At 53.4% G+C, this 21,965-nt stretch overlaps 1 protein-coding gene across 4 annotated transcripts in view; it reads right to left on the reverse strand.

The window, feature by feature from the left end:
- Positions 1-21,965, reverse strand: part of PXYLP1 (2-phosphoxylose phosphatase 1) — a 69,005-nt gene that overhangs the window by 25,231 nt on the left and 21,809 nt on the right. For 2 of the 4 annotated variants that reach the window (XM_002716582.5, XM_017346813.3), the window contains exon 2: positions 10,813-10,944. The exons of 1 other annotated variant lie outside the window; for it this stretch is intronic. In XM_002716582.5, the coding sequence (XP_002716628.1) occupies positions 10,813-10,891 (79 nt within the window). In that variant the 5' untranslated portion in view covers positions 10,892-10,944. Of the gene's footprint in view, positions 1-8,661; positions 10,542-10,812; positions 10,945-21,965 lie in introns of those variants that run through there. One more of the 4 variants, XM_008266253.4, reaches the window with a different exon arrangement.

Raw genomic sequence — 21,965 nt, forward strand, 5'->3', positions numbered from 1 at the left:
GCCCTGGCTGGGTTCCAGGCCCGGTGCAGACACAGGGAGAGGAAAGGGCAGGGAGGGAGCGGGAGCCAGTTCAACCAGGAGGGCTGTCTGTCACGGCCTGCTCCCTGCTCTCTCCCCTCCTGTAGCCGCACTGTGGGGAGGACAGCATGGTGACACGGCCCCAGGGCTCTCTCAGAAGCCTGCCTGACTCCACGCTCTCCTACAGGCCTCAGATTCTGCCCGAGCGGCCTCTTCTACGTGGATTCCCTCCGTGAGGCCCACGGTGCGGCTGCTCCTGGGATCCCAGGGTTCCGCCGCTAATCACTACTCGCTTTGCTTTGAGGTTCTCAGTGCAAGGTGGCGGCCCTGCTGCCAAGCCTAGAGGGAGCGGGGCCGGAGCTGAGCAGTGCCAGCCACGTCCTTGGCTCCTCTCTGACCGGTGGCTACGCCAACCAGCATGTCCTGCGCACCGCGTTCCGCCGTGGTCTCTCCTCCCTGGGTCTCAGCAATCTGCAGGGGCTCTCCCGGGCTCACTGGCTGTTGCTGCTGCTGCTGCTTTTTTTTTTTTTTTTTTTTTTAAGATTTTATTTATTTATTTGAGAGGCAGAGTTACAGACAGTGAGAAGGGGAGTCAGAGAGAGAGGTCTTCCATCCGCTGGTTCACTCCCCAAATGGCCATAACGGCCAGAGCTGAGCTGATCTGAAGCCAGGAGCCAGGAGCTTCTTCCAGGTCTCCCATGTGGGTGCAAGGGCCCAAGGATTTAGGCCATCTTCTACTGCTTTCCCAGGCCATAGCAGAGAGCTGGATTGGAAGAGGAACAGCCAGGACTAGAACCGGCACCCATATGGGATGCCGGCGCCACAGGCGGAGTATTAACCTACTGCACCACAGAGCCAGCCCCCAGTTAGCCCTTTTTTTAAAAAAATTATTTAGTTATTTTAATTTTGTTTGAAAGGCAGAGAGAGACAGAGAGAGAGAGAGACAGAGAGAGAGAGAGAGAAGGAAAGAAATCTTCCAGCCGCTGTTTCACTTGCCAAGTGCCTGCAAAAGCCATAGTTGAGTTAGGCCGAAGCCATGAGCCCAGAACTCCACCTGGATCTCCTGCATGCGTGTCAGGGACCCAGGAACCTGGGCCATCACCTGTTGCCCGGCAGAGTGTGCATAGCAGGGAGCTGGATGGGAAGTGGAGTGCCAAGACTTGAATCAGGCGCTCTGATGTAGAATACAAGTGTCCCCAAGCAGTGACCTAACCACTGTGCCTCATGCCTGCCCCACCCACTTCTTAGAGAAGTCAGTACCACTGACTTAAGAGACACACATATGCACTGTGCACATGGCAACTTTTAAAAGCTTGGGGGAAAATGCAATGTGTTTTGGTGCAAAAAAATTCTGAAATCCATGTATAGCTTTTTATTCATAATATTTCCATGAATTTTTGGAAGATCCCCTTCCTATGCATGGATTTCATTTTTCTTTGCATCAAATTCTTTTTAATTTTCATTTTCAGGTACCAGCATTGTGGTGTGTAGTAGGTTAGGCCTCTGCCCTGCGACACTGGCATCCCATTTGGGTGCTGGTTCGAGTCTTGGCTGCTCCGCTTCAGATCGGGCTCCCTGCTATGGCCTGGGAAAGCAGTGGAAGATGGCCCAAGTGCTTGGGCCCCTGCACCATGTGGGAGACCTGGAAGAAGCTCCCGGCTCCTGGTTTTGGCCTGGTCCAGCCCTGGCCATTTGTGGGAGTGAACCAGCAGATGGAAGATCTCTCTCTGTCTCTCCTCTCTCCCTGTAATTCTGCCTTTCAATTACTAAAAAAAAAATCTACAAAAAAAAAAAAAACCCTCATTTTGAAGTCCCTGCCTGCACACTCTATCCAGAGCACCATGTGTCTTCCGTGGAGTGTATGAGGGACGCCTTCTAAGGCAGCTCAGGCGGGTCTCTGACCAGCAACTGCATTGCGATGGCCACAGGGTGCTGCCCGCTGGACACTTCGCTTCCTGCTTAAATGACGCTGCAACAAACACCTTCAAACACACATCTCCTCACCTTGTCCAATTACTGCTCAGAAGGAATTCTCTGAAGATTAGAAAGGAAAAGAAGGAAGCTAGAGAGACAGGGAGAGAGAGCGTGAGAGAGAGAGAGAGAGAGAGAGAGAGAAAACCAAAAAAATGTCATTTTTCCCGCCCTGGAAGAAAAGTAAAGTGACCCAGGGACATCATGTGCCCACCTGTGGCTTGCAGAAGGACCTGCTACCCGACACGCACCCCCTTCCGGTGCAACTACAACGTGAGCTTAGGAAGCGGACAAAGCTGGCCGGTCAGCTTGCTTTTGTCACACACACACAGGCTTCTTTTCTCACTCACAGGTAATTCAACTCCACGTGGCAGCTGGGATAGAGCAGTGAGATGAAAGTCAAAATTAAAACACCCAGCAACCAAACAGAAAATCAATCCTCCAGAGCAGTATCCAAATTCATACAAAACGCTAAATTTAAAACTTCAGTGACGACGGTGAAGTGGAGTATGACTGAACTCTTACGTTAAAACTGGAAGTGCTCGTCTTCAATGCCTGTTCTTTTTAGCTCCAGTTCACCAAAATACAAGCCCAGCAGGGACCTCAGTGTGGCTGTTAAAACACAGGGCAGGCTGAGCATCCTCAGTGTGAAAATGTGCCATCCCATGAGCTCCAGAATCGGACTTTTTGAGCGCTGATAGGACACCACAAGTGGAAAATGCTATACCATGAAACTCTCTTTAATGCAGAAAATTCTTTTTTTTTTTTTTTTTTCCTGACAGGCAGAGTTAGACAGTGAGAGAGACAGAGAGAAAGGTCTTCCTTTTCCGTTGGTTCACCCTCCAATGGCCGCTGCTGTCGGCGCACCGAGCTGATCTGAATCCAGGAGCCAGGTGCTTCTCCTGGTCTCCCATGCAGGTGCAGGGCCCAAGCACTTGGGCCATCCTCCACTGCACTCCCGGGCCACAGCAGAGAGCTGACCTGGAAGAGGGGCAACTGAGACAGAATCCAGCGCCCCAACCAGGACTAGAACCCGGTGTGCCGGCGCTGCAGGCGGAGGATTAGCCTATTGAGCCGCAGCGCCGGCCACAGAAAATTCTTTAAAAACACTGTATAAAATCACTTTCAGGCTGTGCACAATGTAAGTGAACTTTGTGACTACATTTGGGTTTCACCCCTCAAGCTGTCTCATCGCATGCATGCAAATATTCCAACACACACACACACAAAAACACAATATCCCAAACACCTCTGGGCATCAGCGTTTTGGGCAAGGAACACTCAGCTGTTCACAGTACGTGAGACTGTGCCATGCAAGGGGCCACATCCCTCAAGCCTGTGCTACGAACACATACCAAGGTCTGCATTCACAATGCCCCACAGGGCAGGCTCTCTGGCCTAAAATGCACTCTGGGCAGGAGCACCCTTCTCAGCTATTTCCATCCAAATGTAGGCCTCTTCAGGAGTCCCCACAGAGAGCCAAAACTGCAAATGCTAATGCTAATCACCATCATCATATCACCATGGCCATCATCACCATCATAAGCCGAGGTAGAACCCCACCCCCAGCAACTCAGGAGGGAGTCCCAGCACCTGCTCTTCCCATGCCCCATGCCCGTTCAGGCACTTTTCTCCCAAGTCACAGAGTTCTACCAAGAGCTGTTACTCTCTTGCCTAGCAGGGATAAGCTCCAAAGCTACACAAAAGGGAAGGGACGTGGGGGCTAGAGGCTACAGGAAAAACGATGGCTCTGCAGCCAAAGGAGGCACCAGGGAGACCACAGAAGGCACACGCGTGCGTGCACACACACATGTATACATATACAAGCGTGCGCACATGCACACGCACACACACAGAGGGCTGACTGAGCTGGCACTCAGCCTGAGAACTTCCAGGTGTGTTACCTGCCTCCCTTGATGCTAAGGTTTGCATACGGGTGAGTGTGTCCCCAAAGACTCACATGCTGAAAGCTTGGTCCCCAGTGTGATGATGAGAGCTGTGAGGACCCGACAGAGGGGCCCTTGAGCAGGGTCATTAGGTCCCTGGGGCATGGCCCTCAGAAGGGATTCGTGTAGATCCTGCAGGTCCTCCTCTGCCTTCCCGTCTTGCTATGTGGTCTTCCCCTCTCTAACACACGGCCCACCCAGTGTGATGCCACCCACCACAAGGCTCTCCACAGGGCCAAGCTGATGCAGGGGCCGCCCCCCTGAACCTCCAGAACTGAGCTGGAGAACCTCTTTCCTCTCTAAGTCACCCAGCCTCCAGTGTTTTGCAATAGTAACAATGGGGGCCTGACTAAGACACTGGGCTTCCAGACCCCTCCTGTGCACAGCGCCCCCCCGCGCCCCCCCCCCCCGGCTGCTGCATGGCTTCCTCCGCTGGCCGGCATGTCAGCTGGGACCCTCTCTTCTTCTCCCATCCACCCTACTGGGTCCACAGGCCGGAGCCGCCAGGGCCTCGGCAGGCGGCGTATAGGGCTCAAGGAGAGCAAGCGCTCCCTGCCCAGAGGCCCGGCCCTGCACAGCTGCTCCTCCGTTCTTGCCAGCGCCAGCAAGCAACCTCTTGGGCCACAGAGAGTGCGATGTTTTTAAGAGGGGCTCCAGTTTATGTGAATTGCTTAGTTTTAAAACATCAGTAAATAAACATTAACATCTTCAAACACCGGTTGGGCCAAACAAAACAAGCTCTCAGGCTGTCAATTTAGGGCAGCTTCCACACGCTCCAGGGGCACCTGGTCCTCCCCAAGCCAGGGCCGCATGGACAGTGAATGTGAAGCGTCCAAACCTGGGGGTCCCTTCCAGGTCTCAGACCCTGAGATCCAAACTATACCCATGCAGCCCTCAGATACCGCCAGTGACCCCTCGTACCTCCCCTGCCCACCAATCCAACCCTTTCCCATCCCCTGGCTCCATCCCCAGCCCCAGCTTGTCCTGCTGCCCGGCCTGGCCCACCCCTGCCTCTTCTTGCTCTGAGCCCTGTCCTTGGCCTCCCTGTGCAGGCCCAGGGAACCACCAGCCCCACTGGTTGAGCTGGTCTGTGTTTTGGGCCTTTCCTTCAGCCTTTGGCACGCTTAGCCCAGATGGAGATAGGACTTTTATGTGACTGAATGCGTGGACCAATGCGGCATCTGCCGACCATTCCAGCGAGGCTCCTGGGTGTCACAATAGAGTCTCCCGCCTCCCTCCTGGTGGCCCTGGTCCCGTCACACCACCCAGTGAGCCACCAGGCACTACTGCACTACCATGCCACTTCCTGGCTTTGCTTCTTCCCCTTAGGGCAGATGCCTCCATCCAGGCCACCCTCAGCATCCCCCTCCCCCCATGTCATCTCGCAGCGGCCTCAGCTCAGGGAGTTCTGAGGTTCTGCGACACTAGGCTCACCCTCCAGGTGCTTGCTTGTTCACAATGCAGAATTTGGGGTTCCACTTCCACCAGGATTCTGACTGTGCAGGGAAGGGCTCCCCACCATGGGTCCATGGGGCCGGTGTTGTGGCATGGCAGGCTTAGGGACTACCTGCGTCGCTGGCATCCCATATGAGTGCTGGTTTGAGTCCTGCCTGCTCCACTTCCGTTCCAGATCCCTGCTAATGCACCTGGGAAGGCAGCAGAGGATGGCCTAAGTGCCTGGGCTCCAGCCACTTACACTGGAGATCCAGAAAGAGCTCCTGGCTCCTGGTTTCAGCCTGGCCCAACCCTGACTTGTTGCAGTCATTTGGGGAGTGAATCGGTTGTCAGAGGATCCCTTTATGTCTCTCCCCCTCTCTAACTCTGCTTTCAAATAAAACAAAATTAATCTTAAAAATAAAAAAAGCTCCCCAGGCAATTCTGATCAAGGTGCTCAAGAAACCAGACTGGACAGTACAAAGCTGATGCTGTCTTCCCCGCCATGGGGGTTCCTATGGGGTTCCTAAGGTGGGGCTGGGAGGTGGCTAGCCGGGCCCTGCTCTCTCTCACTCTGCCTTTGCACACCCAGCTGCTTCTGCCTGGCCAATGCCTCCTCTCCCTCAAGGGTGAACTCAGATGCCGTTTCCTGTGGGGAATCTGCCCCGCCTCCCTGCTGGCTCGGGTTCTTGTCCTGTCTTTCCACACCGCCCTGCCATAAATTATCACTGATTTGATTTAACAAGCACTATGTTATGATGACCATGCATTAGGTACTTGCTAGCCATTTTATAACCATTAGCTCACAGAATCTTTTATTCGCATTACAAGACAGGAACTATCATTATACCCATTTTACAGATGAGTAAAGTGAGGCACGAGGCATGGAGTGGGTAAATAACTTGCCCGAGGTCCCCAAAGCTGCTAAGTGGCAGGGCAAGGATGTACTCCAGGAGTGTGGATCCGGAGTCCACACTGGACTGTGCTGCCAGCCCACTGTGCACCCTGTCGCCTCTCACCTGTCCTAGCACCTGTGCCCTGCATTCCAAGTGTTTGCTGGTGATGCTCCACTGGACAGAGAGCTTCCTGGGGCCTAGGGGAGCCCAGGGCCTGGGTGCAGTCTCAAGGAACATTTGCTAAAGAACAAAGCTCCGTGTCTTCTCGGGGCTGCATCAGGAAAGAAAGCTAAAACCTCAGAGTTTCGAGGGACTTTAAGTGGGACATGGGGCCCAACAACCTCCCCAGTGTTCTGCCCTTCAGAAGGTGACCCTGACTCTCCTGAGCTTGCACACTCCTCCTGCTGCACCTCTGCACGGCCCTGCCTCTGAGGAAGCTGCACCCTACCACGAGCCGAAACGTGCCCGTGTTCACCTGGGCCACACAGGTCAGGCCCGACGCCTCCCACAGGAGAGGGCTCTTCACCCCTGGCTTTCACATCCTCGGGTTAACCGTCCCATCTCCTCCCCAGAGAGCCAACTCTCCCCTCCCATCTATCTTGCACATTTCCCTCTGGTCCTGCTCTGGTCAATGGGCTCCTGTCCGAGAGGGTGACCCCAGACACACTTTGGGCTCGGGGCCTGGCATTGTGGCACCTGGCCTGAAGCGCCGGCATCCCATATGGGCACCGGTTCGAGACCCGACTGCTCCACTTCCGATCCAGCTCTCTGCTATGGCCTGGGAAAGCAGTAGAAGATGGCCCAAGTCCTTGGGTCTCTGCACCCACATGGGAAACCCAGAAGAAGCTCCTGGCTCCTGGCTCCTGGCTTCAGATCAGCACAGATACTTTGGGCTCAGTAGACATTAACCCCATCACAGCCAGTGTACTCTGACATCAAACACAGCCATGCGTCTCGGGACAACATTTGGGTCCACAGGGGATGGTGGCTATAGCACCTAGGGCTATGAGAGCACACACTGTGATGTCCTCACAGCGCCGAGATGCACCCCCCACTGTATTTCTCAGAACGTATCTCTGACGCGTGACCATAAATGGATGATGTGTTTCCAAAGCTCCCTTGCCCCCCCCCCCCCCAAATGGTGCCTGTAACACAACCCTGGGCAGCCTTTTGGAACAGCAAAGGGCCCTGGATTCTGATGATGGTGTGTCATGATGGGACCCCGTGCCGCTTTGCTTATAGGGTTTACGTTGGCGCAGCGTCCGTGAGGCCAGGGATTTCCTGTAAAGTCTCTGTTCTGGCACCAACCTGGCAGGCAACGATAATTAACTGCTGCTCTCCAGCAGGATCAGAGGCTTCCACTAGCCGAGGGTTTTTCCAAAAGTCTCCGTTCTCGCACCAGCTTTGCAAAGCAGCAGTAAGTGTCTCTATTTCACTGCTTGGTGGGGGAAGCTGGCGGTCCAACCCCAAGCTACCTCTCCAGAGCCCGCGCGCTCCTGCCACGCCGCCATCCGGGGAACTAGGGTTGGAACGTGGCGAGATGGGCACAAAGTCAGCACGGAGGCGATGCTGGGTCACAGCGGGAACGCGGACGGTCACAAACCAGCAGACGAGACGCGGCGGCCCTGCAGCTGAGGATTCCTGAGGACGCCTCCCATTCAAGAACTCGTTTCTCTACTTGCATGGATTTTAACTGCAGTAACCAAGGGTCCTTATGCCTTAGTTGCTCCACTCTACAACTCAAGCACCAGGGATTTCAGCGTGTCCCGCTTTCTAAACTTGGAAACAGCAAGGACTGGGACACGGGAAACCAATGCTTTCTGTTAAGGGTGGCGAGCATCTAGCAAGTCGTTCGTGCCATTCGAGAAACACGATGTTTGCTGTGCCCCTTCCCTGCCGCCTCCACTCCGCCGTGTAGAACTGTCCCAAACACCTAGGCACTTAATAAACACACGCGTGTCCACCAGGCACTCCCTGTTCCCAGAAAAAGAAGCGCCCATTTATGTTAGAAGAATCTGGGTCGTAGCTTTCTCATATTCTACACGTCAGAAAAAGAAACTGAGCAATGAGACAAAATAAAATACAGAATTATCTCAGAAAACAAACTTAGATTGTTTACTTGAAGTACAAAAAATAAATAAATAAAAACCCAAGTTACATGTCCTGGCCTCAAACTCATTTATAAGCGCTAATGTGGTACCTAAAAATTTAGTGAAAAGAAATGAAAAAGAAAAGAGTCCATATATTTCAGGCTAAGAATCAAAACATAACAGCTGCTTACGCGTATAAACCTCGTGTTATGAATCAGTAACAAGCAACCAGCAAAGCGAGGAAATCAATGTAACGACGAAACTTCATTGCCACGACCATGGGGAAACTGCAAAGTTATGACTTACCGAGAAGTAGAAAAGCAGTGAGGACGTCCATTTCTGCCTCCTTCCCAACTCCAACGTGTCCAAGAATAAAGTGCTCACACCCAGCCAGGCTAATTTAAAAATTTTCCCTTAAAAAAAGTATGGCTGCAAATTGGCTCTCCTCAAACAGAAGGCACTTTCAGAGGAGTTATATAAGCAAAGCACACAGGCCAATTCAGTGACGCGGAGCCCAGCTCACGCAAGAGCGAGGCGGCTGGATGCGAGTGTAGCCCACACGCACGTCGCCGAGAAAAAGCCAGGGTGGGGAGTGACGGCCCGCCGCCCCGGCCCACGCACGGAAAGTTTTCAACAAGTAACCGCTGAGAGCCCCATCGAGCTTTCTGGAGAGGATTCTTTCTTTACAGGTCATTAACCATCTGGATTTTTAAATTTCTTTTGCCCATTTGCTCTTGACCTCTCTTCCGATTCTGGAAGCACTAAAATGAGTACTGTGAATTCCCTGGACTTGGAGAAATGGCCTGTCACAAGCGCCAGATGGGTGTACGGGCGCATGTCACACAATCGGAGGTGACCCCAGGAAGCTGGCTGAAAGGCTCTCTGCAAACCGTGGGTCCCCAGCGCACGTAGGAACCCCACCCACTCAGCACCTGCTCCACGTCATGACAGCAATGCCCCCTCCTCACTTAAGTGTCCTGGGTGGCGATGGTGCCCACCACTGTCTCCCACCCCTCAGGGTAAGGGGACAAGGCAGAGGGAAGGCGAGTGACAGCAGAAACACAGCTTCCAGCATCGCAAAGGTGTTTCTGCGGCATCAAGTGCACAGCAACAGAGCGTTTCAGGACAGACACAGGTGCATGCATGCAACAAACATTTATGAAATAACTGCTATGTGCTAGTGCTGTTTCCTGGGCTCTAGAGAGAAACAGGGCATGGCTGCTGCTCTCAAAGAGCAGACAGTCCACAGAATAAAAAAACCTAAGAACTGAAAACGACGGTGTTACATGGTGAGCAAGAGGAGGTGAACAAGTTCAGGGTGTCCTGATGGACAGCAAGGAAGGCATGGGCCCTGGGGGCTCAGGCAAGGCTCCTGGAAAGAACAGGCAAGGACCAAAAGGGGACAGATGGGAGGGAGGTGAGGGGAGTGCTCCCGGGAGAGTAGGGGTGGGATCGGGCACAGAGATGAGGCTGGCACACACAGAGAGGCGCTGGAGGGCAGGGGACCACCCAAGGGGACAGTAGGGCTGAGGCAATGTTGGAGGACACCACTCTTGGGCTCTTGGGGAAGCCACGGTGTGCAGAGACTGGGGCAGGGCTTGAATACTGGGGTCCCAGGCCTGCAGACAGGCTTCACTGGTGAGCTCTTTATTTGGCACGAGGGATTTCTCATGCCACAGCCCCCGCTGCCCAGGGGGCCAAGTTAGATGCTGGTGATGCAATATCCTGCCCTGCTCTGTACAGCTCCCGCCCCGCAGTTGACTGCACACAAACTCAGGCATAACCCTTGTGCTCCATGCAGTACGGCAAGGGGTGTCCAGCTGGGCTACTCCTGGGCAATCTGAACAAAGGATGTGAGAATCACCAGGCAACCTAAGAACCCATGCAAAAGCCAAACACCTGTCACGAGGTGTGGGCATCTGGTGCGGTGGCAAAGTTGCCACTTGGGAAGCCATGTCCCTTACCAGGGCACTTGGGTTTGAGTCCTGGCTCTGCTCCCAATTCCAGCTTCCTGTTAATGCAGTCCCTGGGAGGCACAGTGATGGCTCAAGGAACTGGGTTCCCATCACCCAGGTAGGAGACCTGGATTGAGTTCTTGGTTCTTGGCTACAGCATGGCCCAGCCCCGGCCATTGCAGGCATTTGGGGAATGAAACTGTGGATGGAAGATCTCTCTCTCTCTCTCTCTCAAATAAACAAATTAAAAAATAAATAAATAAATAAATACCAACCTGTTGTGTGCCAGCAGAGCACAAGCCAAGCACTGTTCAATGGTTTAGGATTCCTGCTTGCAACCATTTACCACCAACATTTACCACCAACAACAGAAAGACTCTGTTGTCTTAAATCCCATTGTTCATTTGAAAAACAAAGGCTTTGGGGCCCCTGGTTCCCTAGCAGCTCAGGCCCCGGCCCCTCTCCCCCCACGGCCCGCCCGCCGGGGGCCAGCCCTACTCACAGAACTGCAGGCTGAGGCTCACAAAGACCAGCAGTGCAGCCAGGGCCAGCAGCAGCAAGAAGCGGTTGCGGAAAAGCATTATTATTTGTTGTATTTTCCCGTCATGGTTTCACCTCGAATGGGGAGCGTGTCCTGGGGAAAGAGCAGAGGCAACAAACGAGCGTTCAGAGGTGGGAAACCCAAGTTTGTCAACCGAAAATAATCCAATTAGCCCAGACTAATTGGCCCAGGGACCCGTGAGCCCTTGCTGGAGAACAATGGCACAGTCTATGCGTCAGTCTCTGACCCCCAAATCAGCCCGAGCGAGAACGCCCCCTTCCAGTTCAGAGGAAACCGGTTCATGAATGCTTCGTTTCTTTGACATCCACAGAATGAGATATCTTAAGAGACATGACCTTTCCAAAGAAAAAGATGTACGTCTGTCCAACACGGACCCAGAACCCAACAGCAAAGCCTCCGTGTGCACCAGCTCACCTCTGATGACCTCCAACCTTTCAAGCTGCGACCTCATCTGATGAACCTTTGCCTAAGATGACCTTGTTTGTTGTCATCATGAACCTGAACCTCAAGCACTGCACTGTGCCCCGCAGGAATGCTTTCGGGGACGGCACCGGTGTGCAAGGGGATTCACTTCCTTGCCCACTGCCCATCCACTGCTGACAGGTCTCTCCTCCTGCACCACGGGACTTATTTCGGATGCATGCAGGGGTCTTCCTGCAGCCCCACCTCACCCATTCTCATTTCCTCCAAGCACAGCAGAACTGTGCAGGGAAAAAAAATGCAGAATGAGGTCCTTAGTGTCTCCTCTGTGAAAAAGTGAATTCTATTATGGGTTTTATCCTGGCTGCCTAAGAGACCAAGCTTATTTCCCAGCTCTTACTGGGGGCTTAAAATAGAACCTGAAAACCAGTCTTTTTACAAAAGGTTTCATAAGATTTTAACAGTAACTTTTCCCTTTTTTTTTAAAGAGTTATTGTTTTATTTATACAGAGAGATGGGGGAAAGATAGATCTTCCATCCATTGGTTAACTCCCAAAATGGCCACAGTGGCCAGGGCCGGGCCAGGAGCCAGGAGCCAGGAGGCTCATGTGGATCTCCCTCTTGTGGACAGGGGCCCAAGGACTCAGGCCATCTTCTGCTGCTTTCCCAAGTGCATTAGCAGGGAGCTGGATCAGAAGCAGGGCAGATGGAACTCAGACTGGAGCCCATATCACATGCTAGCATGGCAGGCGGCAGCTTAACCCATTACACCACAACACTGGCCCTAGTAGTACTTTCAAACCTAAATCTTTTCCTGCTTCAAATAGGAGTCTATGTCAAAAAGTTCATGGAAAATGGAATTAAAAGGTAACTTTAATTTGGGGGCAAAAACAACAACAACAAACAAACAACCATGGAATCTGTACACAGATTTTTCAGAATATCCATTTCCATCGACTTTTGGAAGGTCCCTTCGCCACTCTCCATTGGATCCCTGCTAGACAAAATCAGACAAAAGCTCATCTGCTACAGGGGTGAGGGATGCAGAACTCAGCGGATGCACAGATGCCACTGAACTGCACACCTGGGCTGAGCTGACAGGTGAATTACAGCTCATAGCTCAACAGCTGTTTTACTTAGAAGCCTGCGCATCGGCTCCTCATGGAGCAGCAGCCAGAGCCCAGTGTGCAGGGGCCCTGCAGGGGAGTTCCACTCCTTGCAGGGACCTGTCAGCCTTTCTATGGAAAGAAAACGCTTGCTAAAAGACTGACACTTGCCCTTTGCAACTGCGCCTGGAGGTCCAGCACCTGGTATCTCTTAATTAACAGGTGTCAATGTTATACTTCCAAATGAGCACAGCTTCTGTCGCTGAAGTGACCACCTCACACCAGGGGCTAGTGCCTCTGTGTTGCAAGTTGATCTGCCACTCCTCCTGGGGACCCTCCTTCCAGGGCTGGGGCTGGGGTGGGGAGAATTACAAGCCTCCAAGCACCCTGGCATTTCTGACTTACAAAAAAATACCTGGTGAACTGTGCTCTAAACTTAATGTATTTAGGACCCCCAAATAAAGGTTTTCTGTTTCTGAAATTTGAGCTCCCCTTAGCCAGCATCCCACCCACATAATGGCTCAGCAGGACCTGGGCTGGGTGAGCGGGTCAAGGCCAGGACATCTGTCTTGAACCCCCATGGAGGTCAAGGCCACAGTACAGACCCAGGATGAAGGCTTGGCCAAGGTGGTGCAAGTGTGTCCTCCCGTCCCCACAAAGACAGTGATTCCTTGATGTTACAGAATCCCAATCCCAGACACGATGCCATCAAGCCCGGCAGGTTCTGTGCCCCAATCCGGCCTGGAGGGTTCCTCGCCTCTGGGTTCAAGAGAACACCAAAGGAAAACCATCTCGGTCAGATGGAGCTGCTCTGCCCTCCTCCCTGCGTGGGCTTTACTGCCTGGCTGAGCTCCCTGGTCCGGAACATGGCAACAGCAACACTAACTTCCAAAGGCTGGCCACAATGTTTCCAGGACATGCTCCGGGTGGGTGGAGTATCAGCCTCTCCCTGCTGCCTTCCCATCCCTGGTGGGAGCCCCTTGGCAGTCTTGCATGGAGGCCTCCAGTCTTCACACTGTTTTAATCCATCACTCACCAAGCACAGTGCGGGCCGCTTCTCTGGGCTCCCGGCATCATCTCTGCAGGGTAGGCACGGGCATTTCCAATACACAGAGAGAAAACCCAAAATCGAGGGCATGAGGCTACTGAGTTGTGGTGCCGGGATACAGAGTGAGACCCCCACACGGGCCTCTGGCCCAGCATGGAGGCTGCCACTTGGGATGCCTGCCCTCCACATCCGAGTATCTGGGTTTCAGTCCCAGCCCTGCTTCTGCTCCAAGCTTCTTGCGAATGCTCTTCCTGTGAGGCATCGGAGATGGCCCAAGTCCTTGGGTCCCTGCCACCTACATGGGAGATCCAGATGGATCTGCTGATTTAATCCCCAAATGTCCACAACATCTCAACCACCTGCACCAAACACTCAACCCACAGTGATCGTTTTAACCTGGGGAGGGGGGTGGGTGGAGAGAAGATCATGGAACAGGGAGCAGGTTCAGAGCAACCGGAACCTTTGTGGTGTCCCTGAACCCCCCAACAAGTACTTCACCATTATGGTGACAGCCTACCACCTTCTCATAGTTAATGCCACCTCCTTAGAGTGAGCATCTTGTCCAGGTCCTGCTGGGAGACGGTCTCGGGGGAGGGGGTCCTTCCAAGTTCTGCTGTTCGGAGGCTCCTGTATCCTGGCTGCCTGAAGATGCTTTCTCTTGTGGGACCACAGCAGCAGCGAGGAACAGGGCAAGGGAGGATTAACCATGGTGTAGGGTTCCAGGTGCTACATGGAGAGGACTGCTCCTTGGTGAGTGAGCTCTCTGGCTTCTGGCAGAGCAGATTTGTCACAGTGACGGCCCCCGACATGTTCAGGCCCTTCCATATCTGGAGCCTTATGCAGTGCCCCACAATGACTCTTGGGGGGGGGCAGGTGGTTCGTGCTGATGGGACAGCAGCAAATGTGCTGTTAGCAGAGGCTTGACAGTGCCTTAGGCACTGGGGCTCATCCTCCTTTGCAACTTCTGCAACACTGAGACCATCCTGTGAGGAGGCCCCGGCTCAGCTGCTGGAGAATGAGGGACCACGGGGAGCCAAGGCAAGCAGTCTCTGCTAAGGCTCTCTTCAAACAGCCAGTCTGCCCCAGTCAGCACCCAGCCAGTGAGGCCATCCCTGAGCACACAATTCCGACCATGCCACACCCGCAGGCAGCTATCAGTGGGAGTCCACCTGGCTAAAGACTGCATCCACAGACCCACAGGCAAATATTGTGCAGTTCTGTGCTTTTTTAAAAAAAGACTTATTTATTTGAAAGGCAGAGCAACAGGGAGAACAAGACACAGATGCACTGCTCTTCCATCCACTGGTTCACTCCCCAAATGGCTATGATGGCTGAGGCTTCACCAGGCCCATCTGGGTCTCCCACATGTGTGTAGGGGCCCAAGTACTTGGACCATCTTCTGCTGTCTTCCCAGGAGCATGAGCAGGAAGCTGGATTGGAAGCAGAGCAGCCGGGACTCAAACCCCTCTTCGTATGGGATGCTGCACCCCAATGCTGGCCTGTATAGTACTGTTTTAAGACAATAAACTTAGAGAGCTCAATAAAAGCAAACACTACCTGATACAAGAAAGAGGAACTGCCTTGTATCTTTACCAAGAAATTCTAAGCCAGGATCTATAGTTTCTTGTGCTCATCTGCAGGCACCACACGCCAAGCCCCACCTCATCTACATACTTTAATGTGCCAAGTGCTGTTTGGGAAAGGGCTATATTTAGCTCTACATGTAAAACACTGACGATATACTGAGTTAACCAGATGGCTGGGACCATGCCACTGCCTCACTGCTTCTAGTCTTTGGACTTCTAGCTCTCTATCTGATGCTTTTCCTTAGGGGAAGGCGGGCCCTCCGCCCTCGGACTCTCCTCTGCCTCTGCCCTCAGACTCTCCTCTGCCAGCCTCCAGCCCTGGCAGAGCCCCATTGTCTCCACCTGTGCCAGGAAGCAGGCTGGTGAGTACACAGCACAGCCTCGGGTGTGCACACGACCTGGCCGGAGAGGCACCAAGCTCTGGGATAAACACACTGTAGCCCATTCTACTAGAAAGCTTGGAGAGGAAGGTTCTGCTTTGTTCTTAGGTTTTTACTTTATATTTCCCTAAATGGCTAAATCAGCATGATACAACCCAAAATTCATGTGCATTTGAAGCAGTCTGTATCTGCAGCTAGCACTAGGACCCCAAAGGGGGTGGGGGTGCGTGAGTGCGCCTGTGTGTGTGTCCAGTGAAGGAAGCAGAGGGCCCGGCTCCATGGCTGTGGGTGTTTCTTCACTGTGGACAATTCTCCAGTGGGAGGAACTGGGAGGGAGAAGGTTCCAGAGACTGGCAGATCTGTGCTCTGCTGCATATTCTCTATGTACCCTCCCAGCTACAGGCTGACTTCACTGCTCTGAGCTGCAGGATCCTGCTTTTTAAGTAAGACCGGGAATAAGAGTAGGGAAGGGCAAGTGGCAGTGAGGGCCAGGTACCCCAAAAGGCAGCGCACAGAGCAGACCCCCTGTGCCATTATCTAAATGCACAGGCACACTCTTCCTTTGTGTTCCATGCCCGGGCTCCCTTTCCAAGTGCTAGCCACTGGCCACCTCCCTGCTCACTGGCCCCATCCCTGTCTGCCAGGGCAGGCAGCCACGTCTGCAGCCACATTCACGGCTCCCCCACCACAGCAGGCCTTCCTTAGGGCTGACTCAGCTGCTTCGTGCCCGCCTCGCCTTGTTTTCCAGCCTGGACCATGTGCCTCGGCTCCCGCTGGGCTGCTGAGCCTCACCCCAGGAAGGTGACCATTACCCGCCAACCGGCTCCTGGTGGCTCTGGGGTCCCCTCTGCTGTCTCAATTCCCTTTCCCCTCTCCCATTCCCAGCCAGGAGACTCATGCAGCCCTGCACACAACCCTTGGGTTCCTTTCTCTGCCATCTTCCCGCATTTCCCTCCACAGGGACTCTATGCTTAGCCCCCGGGGGCCACCACGGTGCGTCTCCACACCTGTCACGCTTGCCCAGGTCACACCGCATGACAGCCAGGGCTCCAGGCCTGGGGCTGACTCCCCCAGCCTGCTCCCACCCAGCCCAGAGAGCCAAATCCACGAGGAGACTTAGTGCTACACCAGCAGGGAGGGGCACCTGGGGCCCGCCTGTAGCTCCCACACTGAATCCTCAAACATCTCTCAAGCCCTGCCTCCTCCCGCAGCAAAGATGCTCTTGGCTCAATATGGCACCACGACCAAATCCAGTCCCCACAAACCCTCCAATGGAAACAACTGTTGTATGTCCAGGCTGAACGAAATGCAGCTCCCAGTCACCAGCTGACTGCTGGGCACGGCTCTCGTCCCCTGTGCTAAACCCACATGGTAAAAATACCTTAAACCCAGAAACAGAATGGCTACTTGGAATTTCTGATGAAACAGCAACAAGAAAAACAAACAGAAACTGGGGTAACTCACCGCAACTTTAGAACAAACCTGAATAGTAACAGAAAAGATTACAGAATATGATTTTGAAAATAGTTACTAGTTCCCATTACAATATGGTAAACACTCATTCTGAATGAAGAAGAAAAAGGCATTTTTAGAAGCTACTGTTCCACCACCACAGATTTCTAGAGCCCAAGTTCTTAGCCTATTTTTCCTTGGCAGAGCTGGGAATGTCACGACCAGACGCAGGCTCTGGTCTCAGGGTTCTCCTCAAAGGGTACAGAACATAGGGTTTTACACACGGCCATGACTGCTTGAAAGAAAATGTGCATTCAATTATCTTTCATTTGTGCAGTTAAAATACCAGTGCCAGGAATAGAAAGATGGCATTAAGGAAAGGGCTTTCGACGTATGCTATCCTTGGATTTTTTTGTGGGGGGAGGGGAGGAGAGGTCATAATCATTTTAGCCTAATTAAATAGAGCAGCACAGTGGAAACAAACCCTCAAGCCCACAATTTGGAACTAAATCTGGACCGAGCCAGGGCAAAACCTGCATCTTAATAATCCTCCTTCTCCAAGGTCACCTCCAGACAGAGTTTAATTGCAAAATCAAAGATGTGTAGCTAAGAATAAGCCAACCTTGAAGTCTGAGGAAGACGGACAGATTCCAGAGCCTCCTGGAATCCCCAGGCAATGGGCTGGGCACCCGGACAGAGGGGCTAATTTCATAGCAGTCAGTCCTGGCCTGGGGTCTTTCATTCCACGTACAGTTCGGGTTCTAAAAGCGGAAACCTATTCCTTCACTCATTCACTCATTCATTTGGTTGATTCTAAAGAACACATTTTCTGAAGCCAGGAGGTGTCAGGCACCATTCAAAGTCGTAAGCATGTAGGTGTTTTTATCACCTTAAAACTCAGAGCTGAAATGTACCAAAAACCATACAAGACCTAGGGTTTGCTTTAAAATATCCTGGGCCAGGCGGGGGCGGGGTGGTTGGAGGCAGGCAAAGGTTGAGAGGGGTGGGCGAGCAACACTGGCAACACCTTGATGAGTGTGGGGGCCATGGAGGACTGGCTTTTTGAGGGTTTATTATGTGACACGCTCTGCCTCTGTGCATGTCTGAAGTTAAGCTTTTTTTTACAAAACAGTGAAAAAAAATTCCTACGAAGGAAGCTTACAGCCTGGTGGATGAAGCAATGAGTCAGTGGATCCTTAGGCCACGTGAACCAGTGCTGTCGGGAGGAAGCAGGGAGAGTGGAGAGCAGAGACCACACCCAGGCTGGGATACGGCAGGTGGATTTCTTGGAAGAGGCAATGTTGGAACCGAGCATGGAAGAGCAGACTGGAGTTGGTGCAATTGTGACTATATTTGAGGAGCACAAAACAAAACCGAAGGGATGGTATGCAGTCAGCAGCTGGGGTTGGGCTGTTGTGAAAGGTAATGGACAGGGGCGGTGGGCTAGTCCATACCCCACCCAACAATGACAGGGCAGTGAACTGCTCGCCCTGGGGAAAACCAGATGGGTCCAGGGCCCTCGACTTTTCAGGAGCTGTACTTCCCAGGGGAGGGTCTGCCCAGGGCCCGGCACCAGCAGCAGGTGGGTAGGCTGCAAGGCTCTGGCTGCTTCTCCTGGGGCCAGTGCACCCACTGACCCCGATGAGCCTGTCAATGGGATCAAGGAACAGACAACACCCCCGCCGATCCGCACTCCCTGCTGGCGTCCCCTCTGGGCACAAGGCTGAGCAGGAACCATCCACAGCTCGGGGCACTGCCAGCTGGAGGCACAGGCCCGCTCCGTACACCGACCCTCATTTTCTAGGGCTAGGCCTCCTTCAGGAATATCAGACAGGAGTGGACCCAGAGCCCACTCTGCCCCTCTCAGCATGGAAAACATTTGAAAAGATGCACAGGGCCAGCACTGTGGTGTAGTAGGTAAAGCCGCCGCCTGCAGTGCCGGCATCCCCCAGTTTGAGTCCTGGCTGCTCCACTTGTGATCCAGCTCTCTGCTGTGGGCTAGGAAAGCAGCAGAAGATGGCCCAAGTCCTTGGGCCCCTGCGTCCATCTAGGAGACCGAGAGGAATCTCCTGGCTCCTGGCTTTGGATTGGCCCAGTTCCGCTGCTGTAGCCACTTGGGGAGTGAACCATTGGATGGAAGACCTTTCTCTCTCTCTCTGCCTCTCTGTAACTGCCTTTCAAATAAATAAATAAATAAATCTTTAAAAAAAGAAAAAGACAAGCGGCACAACAGCCACGTGTCCGCGTCCCCTTTTATGCTGTGCACCCTGCCTCACGCTGCCACTCCCAGGTACCACCTTCCCCTGAGGGCTCCTGGCCTGACCTGCAGCCTGAGCTCTGCCCTAGGGTACCGAGGGGGACAGAACCCACAACATGGCCATGCCCAGATGTGACACCATGATCACAGCCACCTCCTGTCGCTGGGGGGACCAAAGACCGCTGTCGATCACTGCTGCAGAAGTGGGGTGGTGCCAGTCAACACTTTCCCTGCTGTGACCCCACTCCCAACCCCTGCCTCATTTGCCAGGCCTCCCACAACAGGTAGTTAGGTACTGGGTCTCGGAGTTTGGTTGGCTAAGTCTGGAGCCTTTCTCTCTCCCTTAGGGAGCCATAGTTTCCCCATCTATGAAATGGGAACCATCCCTAGACCCGGCTCATAGGCTGTGTAAGGCTGACGAGCTATATCCATTTAAGGCACTCATAACTCCCAAAAAGCTGGCAGTGAGCATCAACAGTGATTTTTTTTTATATATTTATTTGAAAGAGTTACACAGAGAGAAGGAGAGGCAGGTGGCGTCTTCCATCCGCTGGTTCACTCCCCATTTGGCTGCAATGGCCAGAGCTGCACCGATCCAAAGCCAGGAGCCAGGAGCTTCTTCCGGGTCTTCCACGTGGGTGCAGGGGCCCAAGGACTTGGGCCATCTTCTACTGCCTTCCCAGGCCATAGCAGAGAGCTGGATCAGAAGTGAAGCAGCTGGGTCTTGAACTGGCACCCATGTGGGATGCCAGCACTTCAGGCCAGGGCATTAACCCACTGCGCCACAGCGCTGGCCCCATTAGCAGTGATTTTTCTTAAGGTTCACACCCTCCAGCCACAGGTGCACTGTGGGCTCTGCTTCCCAACTGTCTGTGCTCCTTTGCCCCAGCTCAGAAACAGAATGGCCTCTTGGCCAGGCCAGAGAGAGCCGGAATTCAAAGAGGTTTTAATCATTACCTGGTTGGAGTCCTCTTGTTGAAGTGAAGAGAAGTCAGCGCAGGTGAGAACTGGCACAGAGCCCCAGGCTGTGCATCAAGCCGGACTGCATGGCCAAACCCCGGCTCCCCCCTCACTCGCTGCCTTCTTCCTTCTCACACTCATGGCAGACACTTCCAACTGTCCCAAGACCGTCCCAAGGGCCTATCCTCTCCTTCCTCTTGGGGCCAGATGCCTCGGGGCCATAGCGGGATACAAGGAAACCCAGCCGGAGATAGTATTTTTTCCAGATCAACTAGTTGTGGGCATGAGACAGGATTCTGGTCAGGGAACTGAGATTGGAAATAATCTGGCAATTCTGATCAAAAGGAGCTGGCTGCCCTGCCTGCTCCCCTTCCCATGCTCTGAAACGCTGTCATGTTGGTGAGCCGGCTTCCAGCCCGCAGAGGGAGACAGACAAGAACCCTGGATGACCACAAGGGCAAAGCCGCCCTTGCTCGCAGCTGCCCATCAGCTCGGATTGTGTTGGAAGAGAAAAATCGATCTCACGACTGGTGGAAGCCAATGTCATCTCACTCCGGTTAAAGCAGCCCAACAATATGCCACCTGGAACTTGCTGTCAGCACTCAACAGTGCGCCCGCTCCTTAGTGGGGGCTCCCACGTGGAGGCGCAGGAGTAAGGACACACACACTCCCCACGATCTGCAGGCAGAACGCCTCCTCTCTCACCACTCAACATCGCTCTTGAATAGGACAGAAATGAAACACAGGCACAATAATCTTTGTTCTTTTTCAACTCTATATTTTGCTTAATCTTGGATCAGGCACATGTTTTTGAAGACGGCTTGGCTGCAAGCAACCAAAGTCACATCAACATTCCCCCTACTGAGTTGGGGCAGCGGCTCCAGGGCTGGTGAATTCAGCAGCTCAAAGGCCTCCCCAGCAAGATCTTTGCTCTCTGCCATCCTCTGTGTTTGTCCTGCTCTGGCCTGGCTTCCCACAGGGCCCCAAGATGGCGGTCGCGTTCCCAGGGATCACGGCCATCCCTGGCAATGTGCAGAGGCAGGAGGGAAGCCTTACCCAGACCCCACCCCCGACAGACGGCCCTTCCCGTGCCACCGGCTCACATGCCACATGGCCAGGCCACAACCAGGCACCGGCACCGCCAGATTGGATGAGGTTGGTAAGGATTTACTCTGTTGGAAATGAGGGGCGAGGCCATGCCGGCAAAGGTTTGACAACACGCACAATTATTCTAATACGGTATTCTCAAACTCGAGCCATCTGATGAGAGCACCAGCACTTTTCAGATGGAGTGAGCAAAGCACAGGTAGTCACAATTGCCTGTTCAGAAAACATCGGTGCTGCTGGGGCCGGTGCTGTCGTTAATCCTCCGCCTGCGGAACCGGCATCCTATATAGGCACCGGATTCTAGTCCCAGTTGCTCCTCTTCCAGTCCAGCTCTCTGCTGTGGCCAGGGAGTGCAGTGGAGGATGGCCCAAGTGCTTGGGCCCTGCACCCCATGGGAGACCAGGAAGAAGCACCTGGATCCCGGCTTGGGATTGGCGCAGCGCCGGCCATAGTGGCCAATTGGGGAGTGAACCAATGGAAGGAAGACCTTTCTCAGTCCATGAGAGTCTCACAGGCATGGGAGCCATGACACGGTGGCAAAAAACTATCTAAATGAAAGATCCTGGTGAACAAGACCCCAGCAGAAGGAACAGGCCATCAAGGAGGGAGGCGCCTTTCTCTGAAGGGAGGAAGGAGCCCCGACTGTGATATGGCCTTGACTAAACAAGTTCAGAGTTGGTGAACTCAAGGGGCTTCCATAGCCTAGACAGCTCATGGCAAGAGCCTCGGGTGATTGCTGATGTCATAAATAAGAGTGCCAATTGTTAAATCAACAAC

The sequence above is a fragment of the Oryctolagus cuniculus genome, chromosome 4 (genome assembly GCF_964237555.1).
Source record: "Oryctolagus cuniculus chromosome 4, mOryCun1.1, whole genome shotgun sequence".
NCBI classification, from domain to species: Eukaryota; Metazoa; Chordata; class Mammalia; order Lagomorpha; family Leporidae; genus Oryctolagus; species Oryctolagus cuniculus.